General features: G+C 45.5%; 1 protein-coding gene across 3 annotated transcripts in view; it reads left to right on the top strand.

Moving 5' to 3' along the window:
- The window catches only part of LOC126484385 (zinc finger protein 474-like), a 270,411-nt gene that overhangs the window by 159,626 nt on the left and 95,488 nt on the right, over window positions 1-15,297 (top strand). For all 3 annotated transcript variants that reach the window (XR_007587846.1, XM_050107878.1, XM_050107877.1), the window contains exon 4: window positions 11,675-11,830. Coding sequence is in view for 2 of the 3 variants with exons in the window: in XM_050107878.1 (XP_049963835.1) it covers window positions 11,675-11,830 (156 nt within the window). In the remaining variant the exon portion in view is untranslated. The remainder of the gene's footprint in view (window positions 1-11,674; window positions 11,831-15,297) is intronic.

The following is a 15,297-nucleotide window of genomic DNA, read 5'->3' as shown; positions in this document are numbered from 1 at the left end:
TTACTTTCATTGCAATATGTCTAGTAAACGAACTTTAAAGGAGATAAATGCAAGTAACGAATAATTTTTACAGCCACCGTATCAAATTTTCCTGTGCTGTACGTAGTAGGCTACTATGAGTATATTATAGCTGTAAAGAAAGTCATTTAAAGAATGATTTCGCCATATTTTCTTGTGCTTTTGATTCGGTGAGTGTGTACTCCACTACTCCACTACTGGCCATTCAAAAGTCCCGCCCGCAGTTTGGCAGAAAAATGGCCGCCGTATCGTCCGGTTGGCCACTCTCTCCCTATACAGGCTCTCTACAGATCACGAGTGCGCGGGCCGACGGGGGGGGGGGGGGGGGGGGGCAGTAGGCGAGCCGGTGGAGGGAGGGAACACACGGAGGGCACGGCTGCCACAGCTGCGCCCCTGCGGCCAGCATCCCTCCCCGTCTCCCGCCGCCCTCACCCCAATTTTGCAATTTTTACTACATCTACATCCATACTCCGCAAGCCACCTGACGGCGTGTGGCGGAGGATACCCTGAGTACCTCTATCGATTCTCCCTTCTATTCCAGTCTTGTATTGTTCGTGGAAAGAACGATTGTCGGTATGCCTCTGTGTGGGCTCTAATCTCTCTGATTTTATCCTCATGGTCTCTTCGCGAGATATACGTAGGAGGGAGCAATATACTGCTTGACTCCTCGGTGAAGGTATGTTCTCGAAACTTCAACAAAAGCCCGTACAGAGCTACTGAGCGTCTCTCCTGCAGAGTCTTCCACTGGAGTTTATCTATCATCTCCGTAACGCTTTCGCGATTACTAAATGATCCTGTAACGAAGCGCGCTGCTCTCCGTTGGATCTTCTCTATCTCTTCTATCAACCCTATCTGGTACGGATCCCACACCAGTGAGCAGTATTCAAGCAGTGGGCGAACAAGTCTACTGTAACCTACTTACTTTGTTTTCGGATTGCATTTCCTTAGGATTCTTCCAATGAATCTCAGTCTGGCGTCTGCTTTACCGACGATTAATTTTATATTATCATTCCACTTTAAATCACTCCTAATGCCTACTCTCAGATAATTTATGGAATTAACTGCTTCCAGTTGCTGACCTGCTATATTGTAGCTAAACGATAAGGGATCATTCTTTCTATGTATTTGCAGCACATTACACTTGTTTACATTGAGATTCAATTGCCATTCCCTGCACCATGCGTCAATTCGTTGCATTTCAGTACAATTTTCCATTGTTACAACCTCTCGATATACTACAGCATCATCCACAAAAAGCCTCAGTGAACTTCCGACGTTATCCACAAGTTCATTCATGTATATTGTGAATAGCAGCGATCCTACGACACACCCCTGCGGCACACCTGAAATCACTCTTACTTCTGAAGACTTCTCTCCATTGAGAATGACATGCTGTATTCTGTTATCTAGGAACTCTTCAATCCAATCACACAATTGGTCTGATAGTCCATATGCTCTTTCTTTGTTCATTAAACGACTGTGGGGAACTGTATCGAACGCCTTGCGGAAGTCAAGAAACACGGCGTCTACCTGTGAACCCGTGTCTATGGCCCTCTGAGTCTCGTGGACGAATAGCGCGAGCTGGGTTTCACACGACCGTCTTTTTCGAAACCCATGCTGATTCGTACAGAGTAGATTTCTAGTCTCCAGAAAAGTCATTATACTCGAACATAATACGTGTTCCAAAATTCTAAAACTGATCGACGTTAGAGATACAGGTCTATAGTTCTGCACATCTGTGTAGATTTAGCAAATTGTACAATTTTGTGAGGAGGTTTAATAAAAATGATATTCATGAATAATATTGCTTGAAACAAATTAAATGTCTGTTGTGGTAAATAAACTACAAACTACTATCTGCTCGATGAGAAAGGCTGATTAGTATGAAAGACTGAGTTTTGGAAAGCGACCGAAGTCTGAGGGAACCAAAGCCGAGGGAACACGGCGGATGTTGAACACATCAAGCGCATACCCCTGAGTTTTCCTGTTGTCGAAACACTTCTGTGGGAAAGTGCATTGTCTCTGAGGAAACGATTGTTTTTTCTGCAAACCAAGTCTCTTCCCTTAGCTTTGCTGTTGTCGGAACACTTTTATGGGCAAGTGCATTGTCTCTATGGAAACGATTGTTTTTCTGCAAACCAAGTCTCTTTTACTAAATTCTTACACCCAGTCCCGTTAGAAGGGACTCCCCAGTTAATGCTATGCGTTTCTAAAGATGGGCCGGCCGCGGTGGCCGAGCGGTTCTAGGCGCTTCAGTCCGGACCCGCGTGACTGCTACGGTCGCAGGTTCGAATCCTGCCTCGGGCATGGATGTGTGTGATGTCCTTAGGTTAGTTAGGTTTAAGTAGTTCTAAGTTCTAGGGGAGTGATGACCTCAGAGTCATTTGAACCCATTTTTCAAAAGATGGTTAGTTCACAGAATTCCTATTTCATCCCAGAACACCGATTTCGTGCCCTTTCCCACCGACAATACTGTCTTCGCCTTCTTTGAAGCTGAAGAATCGGCTCCTGTCCAGTCATTCGATTCTAATGTGTATTAGTGCAACCATGTTTTGAGTCAGAAAATTACTTCTCTTTCTATTTAAACGCGCCAATCACTGTTCGGCAACTGTCGTGATCTTTGTATCAAAATAAACCGTAGAATTCAGTCTCCGTCACATCTCGTGAGGAGGTAACAGCAGAAATACACCGCCTGACAACAAAACTGAAGCACCGGTTGGGAGGAGGAAACAAAACGAAACTCCACGGGTTGAGAGAGTGGGTCGTGTTATTTCGCAGGTGACAGTGTCGAGTCAAATTACAAAGCAGCGAGAAGTCAGAGTGCAAGTGTCAGCGTCAAAAGAAGAAGGAAACAGAAGACTTGGTAGCAGACGGCATTTCCTGATGTAGGCGAGAAACCAACCAGTAATTACCCCAAGTAAAAACGCACAAATTTGTAAAGAACTGGTTTCCGATCTTTAAAACAAATCAAATTGTAAATGTCTTTACAGACTACTGAAGGTGCTTTACCTCAACACAGCGAAACGCCCTGGCGTAAAAACACGCAAGGCCATGTCCACGAATCAGCACGGCTTTAGAAAGCATCGCTGGTGCGAAACCCAGCTTGCTCTTTGATACAGTGCGAACTGTGGTCCAAGGGCAACAGGCATATTGCTTATTTCTAGATTTGCGAAAAGCGTTCGACTCGGTAACCCACTGCACACTGTTAACGAACGTACGTGACTGATGTGACTGGCCGGAAGTGTTCTTATGTAACAGAGCGCAGTGGGTTGTCTACGACGACGAGTCATCATAGCAGACAGCCGTAACATTAGGAGTGCCCCACGGAGTCCGATAGGACCTTTGCTATTTTCTATATACATAAATAGTCGAGCAGACGAGGTGCGCAGCAATGTGCTGTCGTTCGCTGATGATGCTATGGTATACAAGAAGCTGTCGCAGATAAGTGACTGTAGGCTGATACAAGATGAACTAGACAACATTTACAGTTGGTGTGATGAGTCGTAGCTGGTTAACGCGGATGAGTAGAGAAAACGAACCCTTAATGTTCGGATACAGCATTAGCAGTGTCCTGCTTGCCACAGTCACGTCTTTTAAATATCTGGGCGTAACATTGCGAAGCGGTACGAAATAGAACGAGCGTTTGAGGATTGTGGCATGGAAATCGAATGATCGACTTTAGTTAATTGGGAGAATTTTAGGAAAGTGTAGTTCATCTGGATTAGAGACCGCATATAGTTGACTAGGGCGACCTATTCTTTAGTACTGCTCGATTGTTTGGGATCCGCACTAGGTCAGATTAAGGGAAGACATCGAAGCATTTCAGAGGCGGACTGCTAGGTTTGTTACCAGTAGGTTCGATCAGCATGCGGGAGTTACGGATATGCTTCGAGAGCCCAAGAGGGGATCCAGAGGGAAGAAGACATTCGTGTCGAAGAACGCTACTGAGCAAGTTTACAGAAAAGACATTTGAAGCTGACTGCAAAACGATCCTACTGCCGTAGGGACCACGAAGATAACATACGAGAACTTGGGGCTCACACGGAGGCATATAGACAGTCATTTTTCCCTCAGTGCGTTCGTGATTGGGACAGGCAAGGAAACGACTAGTTATGGTAAAGAATACTCTCTACCACACACCGTACGGTGGCTTGCAGAACATGTATGTAGATGTAGATTTTCTTGTAGTCGTAACGACAGAACGAAAATACCTTCACGAACTGTAAAGCAGTTGCGGACAATATGGCAATACAAGTGAGGAATCACATTACAAAGAACTTGGCAGTATGGGCACGTTTATCTGTATGACGTAGCGGCCACCCCTGGCACGGATGCGCTCAGTGACTCGTTTGAGAACGGTATCATAAAACCATTGTAGCCTCTCCTGAGTCAACCTGGCCCACAGCTTGATATCCGCGATACTGGCGCAGGAACGGATTTGACGTCTGAGCTGGTCCCACGCATGTGCCAGACCTGGTCCCACACATGTGCCAGAGCTGGTCCCACTCATGTGCCAGAGCTGGTCCCACACATGTGCCAGACCTGGTCCCACACATGTGCCAGAGCTGGTCCCACACATGTGCCAGAGCTGGTCCCACAAATGTGCCAGAGCTGGTCCCACGCATGTGCCAGAGCTGGTCCCACACATGTGCCAGAGCTGGTCCCACACATGTGCCAGAGCTGGTCCCACACAAGTGCCAGAGCTGGTCCCACACATGTGCCAGAGCTGGTCCCACGCATGTGCCAGAGCTGGTCCCACGCATGTGCCAGAGCTGGTCCCACGCATGTGCCAGAGCTGGTCCCACGCATGTGCCAGAGCTGGTCCCACGCATGTGCCAGAGCTGGTCCCACGCATGTGCCAGAGCTGGTCCCACGCATGTGCCAGAGCTGGTCCCACGCATGTGCCACTGGGGATAGATCTGGGGATCCTTGCTGGCCGTGGGACTACCTCAGCATCATGGAGACAGTTCACAGACACGTATGACACTTGTGGCCGAAGACTGTCGAATTGAAAGCTGGCACAATCATACTGTCGCATGAGAGGTCGCACATGAGGACGCAGGATGTCCGTGAGATACCACTGTGCCGTCGAAGTTTCCTCAGTGAGTGCCAACCGTGACCTAAAGTCATACTCGAGTGCTGCCCACGCCATGACACCAGGGCTAACACCACTGTGCCTCTACAAAACACTGGAAGACTGAGAACTCATCCCAGGTCGGCAGGTCATCGCTGGGCGCAATGCGACCCATTCATCAGCTGTCCAAACCTCCTGGTCACGGCACCAGTGCAAAAGCAGGCACTTGTGTTATGGTGTAAACCGAAACCCACACATGAGATGGTGTTTCTAACCCGGCTGCTGCTAATCTGGAACAGTGTACGAGGATGTCAGAGGATGTTACAAGCAGTCTGTTACTTGTTGTCTGGTGACATGCGCAGATGTGTAGGGGTCACGATGTGCTTTGTGCACAGTATGGTGGTCCACCCTTGCGGCGGTCAGACGTGCTCCACCGGAACCGTGACGACGCATTTGCATCCTCTACCGGTCTCATGTTATGCAACTTCGCACCACTGTCACATCCGAATGCTCCAGAAATCTGGACGTTCCGCGGTTCGACCAGCTGTCCAAATGGAGACCCCTTTCAAATCCTGCCAGGTACTATTAGCGGTGTCTCACACGAGCACGAAGCTTCTTCACGTCCTAATGCACTCCAGTGGCTGTGCTACCTGTCACGAAGAACTGCAACTCCAGTCGTTCACGTACCCGCCTGTGGTGTGTAGCTGTCTGGAGTTACACTGACATCTGATCATCTCTTCTGGATGCCTCATTCGCCAGGCAGTGTGTTTCTTTTCGCTGTTACAAAAGTAATATCTTTCACTTTTGTAACAATATGGATTGTCGTCACTAAGGATCATTGAGTTTGACAATTTTAGAGTGGTTGAGACATACCGACCGCTATTTTATGCATTATTTTGAAGTTTGAATGTTTGTGCTTCTAATACTTCGCCGGAGCGTATTTTAATGACGGAGCTAATAACCACACTGTAAAGCATGCCATAAAGTGAGGTGGCCCAAAACACAAGAGACACTCTAATTGTACACAGGTGAGAGGTATTTCACCAGCACACGCCACTATGCCGCACTCCGTGATAAAGCTATCTGGCACTTGTCTTAAGACAATCTTGATAACACTCAGCACATTCTGCGTGTTGCGCAGTGAAGCACAAGGCTGACGAGAAACGCTTTGGAATGGGTCCTACGCCACTGCCTCTTAGGTTTCACACGTCAGAATTAAGAGAGCTTTTCAGACAAATCCTTCTTTCGTCACGGGATGTCATCGTATCCAATGTTCGTGTCTAATATTGCGAAGAACTGTGGACGCGCAAACTATTTACAATTATCTGTTGATCCGGCTGCAGTTGAGAGGCTATTGATACTTGTTGCTCACTCGGACAGGATGCTTTTAAAGTCCAGCCAACATGATTGACAGTCAACAGCGAGTCATGTGATGCGATTCTGATAGCGGTGGACCCGTATTCCGAAGTAATTCTACATTCAGAACCAGATACGGGCGTATCGATAAACGGTTTTCAGTGATTCGTGTCTATCAGTCCCGCCAAATACGGGCATGGTTTCTTCAACTAGGCCACCAAGATGTCCACACCAGTGGATGGATTTGATCTTTGGGGCGCTAAACTGCGAGGTAAACAGCGGTTATTTTTCAGAATAACAGGACGAGAGTAATTAAAATTCTTCATACTGGAAAAGTACACTAGTTATTAAAAAAAGCGATCATAACGTTCGCCAGTATCTCAGACATACATTTCAGTCAGTGCAGACATGTATATTTATCGTTACGATAACATAATCCAGCAGTGCTCGGTTCATCACGCAGTTGATATGATGAACGGATGTCCCTGAAATACATTACAACTTGCACCCAATCGGAATGAGAGGAAACTCTGATGTCATACAAAATCATAAAAACGTCCCATTAACGTGTAAATTGAGGGTAACACTGTTTGCAGTACTAAACTTTCCCTCCTGTTACCATATAAAGCTATAAAGTTAAAAACAAATTTCACTGCGTTACGGCGGCACTTGTTGTGGTAGGAGGCATGCTTGTATCAGAGGGCATTGTCGCTCGATGAAAACAGCTTACTCGTTCCTATGAGACAGTACCCACCTCCGGATCGGTGTGCAGTTGGTACTCAGAATTGCAATTGTCTGTTCGTCGGCATTGCTCACATTCAACAAGAACATAATGAGAAAATTGGTTAACACAGCGTTAACAAGACTTACACTTCGTAAACTTCATATATTAATTGCTATTATTATTATTATTATTATTATTATTATTATTATTCATACACGACGCATATTGTAATGTTGACTCACTAAGAGTGCCTGGCAACATGTAAGAGAGGGTCCAAAGTCCCTAATCTTGGCTAACGAATTAAATACATTAATAGCTATACATTTCATAGCTGTTTGAAAATATAAATGAGCCACATTTACTCAATACTACTGCTTTGGCCACTTATACAGTGTTAACACAACAGAGCGCACACTGGGACAATATTGCCTGGAGGAAAGAATGAAAGATTCGCATGGCTTCGTCGGACTGGAGTCCTTGAGGAGTTGTTGAGCATCTAATCGGAAAGGATTTGAAACTTAACAAAAAATATTGCAGATTATTGAGACAAATGTTGCAACTACTACCTTACATATGTTTCATCATCATCATCATCATCATCATCATTTAAGACTGATTATGCCTTTCAGCGTTCAGTCTGGAGCATAGCCCCCTTATACAGTTCCTCCATGATCCCCTATTCAGTGCTAACATTGGTGCCTCTTCTGATGTTAAACCTATTACTTCAAAATCATTCTTAACCGAATCCAAGTACCTTCTCCTCGGTCTGCCCTGACTCCTCTTACCCTCTACTGCTGAATCCATGAGTCTCTTGGGTAACCTTGCTTCTCCCATGCGTGTAACATGATCCCACCATCTAAGCGCTGACTGCTACATCTGTAGAGTTCATTCCCAGTTTTTCTTTGATTTCCTCATTGTGGACACCCTCCTGCCATTGTTCCCGTCTACTAGTACCTGCAATCATCCTAGCTACTTTCATATCCGTAACCTCAACCTTGTTGATAAGGTAACCTGAACCCACCCAGCTTTCGCTCCCATACAACAAAGTTGGTCGAAAGATTGAACGGTGCACAGATAACTTACATATGTTTTATCGGACCAAATAGAAGATCGATACAATAGACGCAGTGTTGTAGTTACAACCATACACTTTGATCCAAAATGAGAAAGCAGACAGGCTATCAGATTAGAAGTAGATCGATTTTTTCCAACGAGTTACGCTTCATTTTGCAATCGTGGTGGCAGCGTTGGCACGTAAAGGTAGACAGCCAGTCTTGATACTGCGCAACGTATCTGTTATCAGTTACATCAGCTACTGTGATTTGTTAGCAATCTTATGAGTAACCTAAATACCAACCACGGACCACACATTTGAACAAATAGCTGCATCGATCAGCCACTTACCGCTGTGTTATTCTATCTTTTGGCATCAAGCAGCTGTGGATCTTAGTAATATGGATTCTAAACGCGTCGTTGGTGTGTAGCTGGAAGTAGATAGCACCAGATGTCCCTAGTCGCCGTTTACATTATCTGCAGTTGGTTTGTAGGTTCTGACCTGGCGCTCAATGGCATTTCACATGGTTTCGATGCGTCGGGATCCGGAATATTGTGGGACCAGGGCGTCAACTGTAAATCATCGTCAGGAAGCCATTATGAGATCAATCTGGGCTTGTAAAATGGACAAGTGGCCTGCTGCTGAAACTGTGTCAATTGCTTTCTCAGGCCTTCTGTAACGAAGTGTACAGAGCTGCAGCCAGGAGGCATTCGAACAGTTGTAGTCAGTGACGAGGTAGTGAGGTACTGTACAAGACCGAGTAGCCAATGAGTAGGTAGGGAGGTGAGCGGTTCTCTGCCGTATTTTCATGAGTTTCTGGAAAGAGAGCCAGTCGGCGAAACCATCGTCTTTTTTCCTTCTCAATAACTTAGCATGAATTGAATAATGCTTTCAAATTCTTTGTAGCCTTCGTGTTGTATCTCCCGTGCAGCGTGCAGATGAGAAGATAAAAAGTGAGACTTGCTGACCCTCACCCCTCCCCTCCCCAGTGTCCCAATATGCTGTAGCGACATCTCGATGACGATTTTGTAAACGATGTGTGATGCGCTTGTGCGAGAGCTCCAACGCCTATCCCGAAGACACAGCGAGAGAAAATTGTGTAGCAAGAAAATGACACTCCAGCCGTGCCGAACGCTATTGTAGCGGCTGGAGAAACCACACGGACATTCACGGTTATTTCGTCTTGTGGTCGAGAGGTAACGCACAATGGAGACGCCAGCGTAAGAATTTATGAATCGATGAGACGCAAAGTTTGCAGATTTCGACAGACGTCACCAAACTAAGTATTATACAGGAATGCAATTATTTTAATAAGTAACGTTTTTGCTATGTGTGTGTTTTTAGTGTGGGAGAAGATGGCATTACCAAATAGAAAGTTGCTAAATGATATTTCGATTGGTGAGACAAAAAATAAGGTGTCCTACCAGAGATTAGGGGAGGCCCAGGGGATCCGGCATAAGGAGAAGAGGAGAAAAAAATTGTTCAAATGGCTCTGAGCACTATGGGACTTAACATCTGTGGTCATCAGTCCCCTAGAACTTAGAACTACTTAAACCTAACTAACCTAAGGGCATCACACACATCCATGCCCGAGGCAGGATTCGAACCTGCGACCGTAGCAGTCGCGCGGCTCCGGACTGAGCGCCTAGAACCGCGAGACCACCGCGGCCGGCGAGAAGAGGAGAGTTAGAGATATTCCTGTACGGACATTTCAGTGCTAGGCCTGGTTTGAGAACATGAACGTTGGCCAGGAAGTCTGGCAAGACGTTGGTGGCTCTCATAAACAACGACTGTGACTCGAATCATTGCTGGTAGAGGGCTGACTAAGTCACATCCGGGCAGCACATGCACAAAAGGCGTCTGCGAGTGGCGGTATACTTTCTCCCAGGACACAATACAGACATCACTGAACAGCCAGTGCCGCTTGACAATAATATCCATTGCAACACTGCACTAAAAGTCCACCTGCCAATGTTCTGTTTGTCTCACCATAATAACCAACGTCCTGGAAAGTGACTCACAGCTTGTTTTCAAACAACATACGTATAATTGTCCTCTCTTGAACATAGTTACAGGATAGAAGTCGGTTTACTCGTAGACCAAACTACATTAAATTTTGTACAAATAAAACGATTATAATGTAATTTCATTAAAATCTCGTGGCTGACATACTTAAATGTTTTATTAGATATTGATAGCAGATGCTGCATTCGAATGCAATTCAGTTAATACATTTATCACCTCCTCAAGGGACACCGCCCTAACGTAGCAGTGTCCGTGCGGGTGAGGAGGTTTGCGGAGCTAAGCCAGCAGTAGCTTAGCTACCCATGCCGGACAGGCCGAAAGGGAGGAGCCAGACCAAGTGTGTCCCACAACGACCTATCGAAAACCTGTCTCCTATCCTTTTCCTACGCGTAGCTCATCATTTTTCTTTTCCTTCCCATTTCCTCCACTTAAGCGATGCTGGCGGTTAAACCACGTTTAGGGGTGCGGAGGAAATGCCAAGCCCATATGCCGAACATCTGGCAAATCTTCAGTGCCTGGGCGATAAGGTGGCAGCCCCACCAGGGCAATCGGAAGCGGTGGGCCAATCACCCGCCCTTCTTAAATAACCTGGTTACTGAAACCGAGACGAGAATAAATTTATTAACACGGTTTTGCTGTACATGTTGGACGGTATAATAAATCCATCACTACCGAAATTAATTTCCAGACTCGGCCTAGCAAACCAGCGCTGCACAAATAATGCTGTTTATGTGTGTCCAGAAAATTTCTCGGTGCACAAAACGGTTCCCAACGTGGAACCAGCTAAAAGTTGCTCTGAAAACTTTTGACGCAGTCATTACCAATATATCCCTTCAATGGAGCTGTATTAGTTGTCATTACTTTCTTCACATGCAGAAAATTATTTGTTATTTTAAATTCCTTGTTTTTCTCAGAGGACGATGAACTTTTTAAAGGTTGGGTGGTTGTTTGGGGAAGGAGACCAGACAGCGTGGTCATCGGTCTCATCGAATTAGGGAAGGATGGGGAAGGAAGTCGGCCGTGCCCTTTCAGAGGAACCATCCCGGCATTTGCCTGGAGCGATTTAGGGAAATCACGGAAAACCTAAATCAGGATGGCCGGACGCGGGATTGAACCGTCGTCCTCCCGAATGCGAGTCCCGTGTCTAACCACTGCGCCACCTCGCTCGGTGAACTTTTTAAAGTAAAGGTCTCTGATGTAAATAATGTCCTCTTACCGGGCGTTAGCTGTCTTTGGCACTTATTCACGGAGTAAACGGTGCTGTGAAAATTTCTGGAGTTTTCCACCTGAGGGTTAAGATTGTAGGATGTTGTTTCTTTGTGCGCTCAGTTGCGGGGAGACACTGGTTTAATGTGGATGTGTTGCTGAGTGATGAGCCGAGCCGCGCCGCAGCGCAGCAGCAGGTGACCGCCCTGTGTTGCAGGCGAGCCTGGTGCCTTGCGAAAACTGCGGCCGCACCTTCAACCCGGACCGCCTCGAGGTGCACCAGCGCAGCTGCAAGGGCACCCAGCCCAAGAGGCCGCCTGTCCACCAGCAGCAACCGCCGCAACAACAGCAGCAGCAGCAGCAGCAGCAGCAGGTGAGACCCTGGGTTCCGTTGCAACGAACCTCTCATACTTCAAAAAAGTCGCTACATAAGTTGACATTCTTTCCAGACTCAGTAGGACAGGATCGCAGAACAGACACATTGATTTTGAGATCTGTTTCCCTGAAGTCATTTTGCTGTTAGAACTGCAGAGCATATTTTGTGCTGCAGTATGTTGACTATTATGAAGAACACACAACTGCACTGCACGAGCCAGCTGCAGTTCCACAAGCACCGATCGTGTGAAACTCAACTTTGTCTTACAGAGAGTGAACATACTGGCTTTTTTTTTTTTTTTTTTTTTTTTGTATCAGCTATACGACTGTGCTTCGCGGCTGCAGTTAAAGAAGAGTCTTTGTATACTGTCGCTTCTTAGGGTCCTGTGCCTTAGTCGACAAAAACGGAACCCTTATATGGTCACTTTGTTAATATATTCGTTTCTCCTCGCCAAGAAGTGAAATATAAATAAACTCTATCGAAAGAAGCAAAGCGATTTCGTTAAGTTTTTAATACAGAAAGCGACAGCAGTAAATGCATATATCCTAGGTAAGTAAATTCAATGTTAGTTTGCATTCGTAACGATAAGATTGTGGTGCTTAAGATTGTCACTGTTGTAAACTTTTTAAGATCCTTCTCTCACTAAGCGCCATCTATTGCTTCTTTAATGTACTACATCATTATTGTCGTGTCAGTAAAGTAAACATCCGAACTAGTAAGATGGACAGAGTCCCAAAACTTTAAAGTAAGATATCTTTTTTGTGATCCGATTTTGATGAATCAGACCTACGCTTAATTTACCTGTGAAAAGCCCTTGAAAATTCGTCTAGTTGTTTTGATGATCAGTATGTTCAGACAGACAGACAGACACGTTGGTTTTAGAGATTTATTGTTAGTATAGACTAGCTAAAAAAGACCCTATTCGCTTAGTCTTTATCTTTACACCCAATGGATACCACTTCATCTAGTGCTGATTTGAATACATGAACCAGTTCACTGTACTTACATAAATTCCTCTCCTTGTCAATCTACTTACATCTGTCCAAAGTTGATCGACTTACGTTGGTTCGTCGTCAATGAAATCCACTTGCAAACAAAATTATAGTATTCCTTTGACGGTGTTAACAATTACCCCACTCTATGTCAGACAGTGTCCTTCAATCGAAACACATGAGTGAATTGATGTTTTCCACAGTTGAAGGAAGTAGCACAAAATGATGTCATTTGAAAGCTAGCATATATGGTAGAAAATGTTTTGATTCTGGAGTTTCTCCACTCACGTAATGAAATAATTGTGGTGGAGGCCCTTCCAATGAAGCTGACCTGACTTTCGCACTCAGGCAATACATTTTTGCTGTTTCTCTGCTGCATATTTTGCCACCGCAGATGTGAAACACTTGATCCATTTTCCGTGATTGTATTCGAATCTTGGTCCGGCGCAAAAATTTTGATTGTGCCGTTTCAAGTTGTAGCATGGGCACACTTTGTTGGTTGTGACTGCAGCCATATTTAAGATCTTTCATGGTTAGTTAACAGGCGCAATAGTTGTTGGATTGCAGACCAGATTCCCAGTCCAATACTAAAGTCTTCCTCACGTAATTTCAAATCGAAACCTCCGTTTTGAAATGTTATTCATTATAATAAATTTCAAATTACAAGTGTTAAAGATTGTGTCGTCTCTAATAAAGTGTTAGTAATCATTTCGTATAGTCAAACGACTTTACTGAAAAGAGAGCAGAGGACCTGCAAGACAGAAACGTTATGTGGGTTGCACACAAATCGGGCGGAACCCCTTCAGATCGTACGGACACTTTTGAGCATGGTAGTACATTAAACCATCTTGGGGTACTTGGTACTGCTGTGGTTATGATAAAAGTTTTGATTTACTTTTCAAGGGATGTCCTCCACGGCATGCACGGCAAACATCTATAGGACTGCTAGACTGCATTCACTATTCCTACTATGTGGCGGTGCAGTTCACCCAAAGTCGTGCAAAAGAAGGCACATTAGCAGAGTATTTTCTAATCTAGACAAAAAAAATGACGAACCGTGCGATCAGACGACGTCGGAGGACACTGTTGCAGGGCAAGATGCGAGACACGTGCGCCTCCTACGGCTGATTGACCGTTGAGTCATCTACAGGGTGACAAAATCGTCATAACTTCTGAACGGTTTGTGTTAGGACGTTCAAACTGCACGGCATGATGGGAATTAGTATGCGCATACATGGTTTTGTCTAGCGACGAAGCCGGCCGGAGTGGCCGAGCGGTTCTAGGCGCATCAGTCCGGAACCGCGCTACTGCTATGGTCGCAGGTTCGAATCCTGCCTCGGGCATGGATGTGTGTGATGTGCTTAGGTTAGTTAGGTTTAAGTAGTTCTAAGTTCTAGGGGACTGATGACCTCAGCTGTTAAGTCCCATAGTGCTCAGAGCCATTTGAACCATTTTTGTAGCGACGAAGCCCACTTTCATTTGGATGGGTTGATCAATAAACAAAATTGGCGTATTTCAGAGACTGAGAATCCGATTTCGCGATTTCGCGATCGAGAAGTCACTTCACTCTCAACGGGTGACTGTGTGGTGTGCAGTGTCCAGTCACGGAATAATCAGTGCAATACTCCTTGATGGCACGGTGACTACCGAACGGTACGTGAAGGTTTCGGAAGGTTATTTCATCCCCATTATCCAAAGAGATTCTGATTTCGACAAGACGAAGCTCGGCCCCGTCGAAGCACGGGAGTGTTTCATGTCCTGGAGGAGCACTTTGAGGAACGCATTCTGCTTCTGCAGTACCCAGAGGCGACTGGCATGGCCCTCGATTGGCCGCCATATTCTCCGGGTCTGAACACAGGCGACTCCTTTTTGTGGGGCTACATTAAAGACAAGGCGTACAGCAATAACCCCAAAACCATTTGTGAGCTGGAAACAGCCGTTCAGGAGGTCATCGACCCCATCGGTTTTCCAACCCTTCAGGGGGTCATGCAGAATTTCGCTATTCGCCTGGGCCACATCATCGCCAACGGTGTCAGGCATATCTAACATGTCATAACCGAAATACGAATATGTGTAGCGTGTACACGTTTTTTTTCATATAGTTCAATAATTGTCATCCTCTATGTTACTAAATGGGTAGCCTGGAGTACATTTCTATTTGTTTGTTGCCAATCTAACGGTTGCCAGGGGGAACAAAAATTTGACGTCTAACATTTCATTACAGTTATTGGGCGAATTTAAGAATTTAAAATGCTGTCAAAATTTGCTCAGTAAGAGCTATAATCTTATGTTGAAGGTTTAACACAGAAAGTCAAGTATTACAGTCAGAAACTGTGTGTGTCTTAAGGCAGCGTAACTGGCGGCGCGCAAATTACCCAGAATATATTCTTCTAGTATTTGAGAATGAGTGCACTTATCGACTTCCAACAAACTTTACATATGAGCCACTGAAAACCATGCGGGAGCAAAGCA

Source organism: Schistocerca serialis, chromosome 6 (genome assembly GCF_023864345.2).
Source record: "Schistocerca serialis cubense isolate TAMUIC-IGC-003099 chromosome 6, iqSchSeri2.2, whole genome shotgun sequence".
Lineage (NCBI taxonomy): Eukaryota > Metazoa > Arthropoda > Insecta > Orthoptera > Acrididae > Schistocerca > Schistocerca serialis.
Note: the sequence above shows the minus strand (reverse complement) of the source record. Positions and strands in the feature narration are given on the sequence as shown.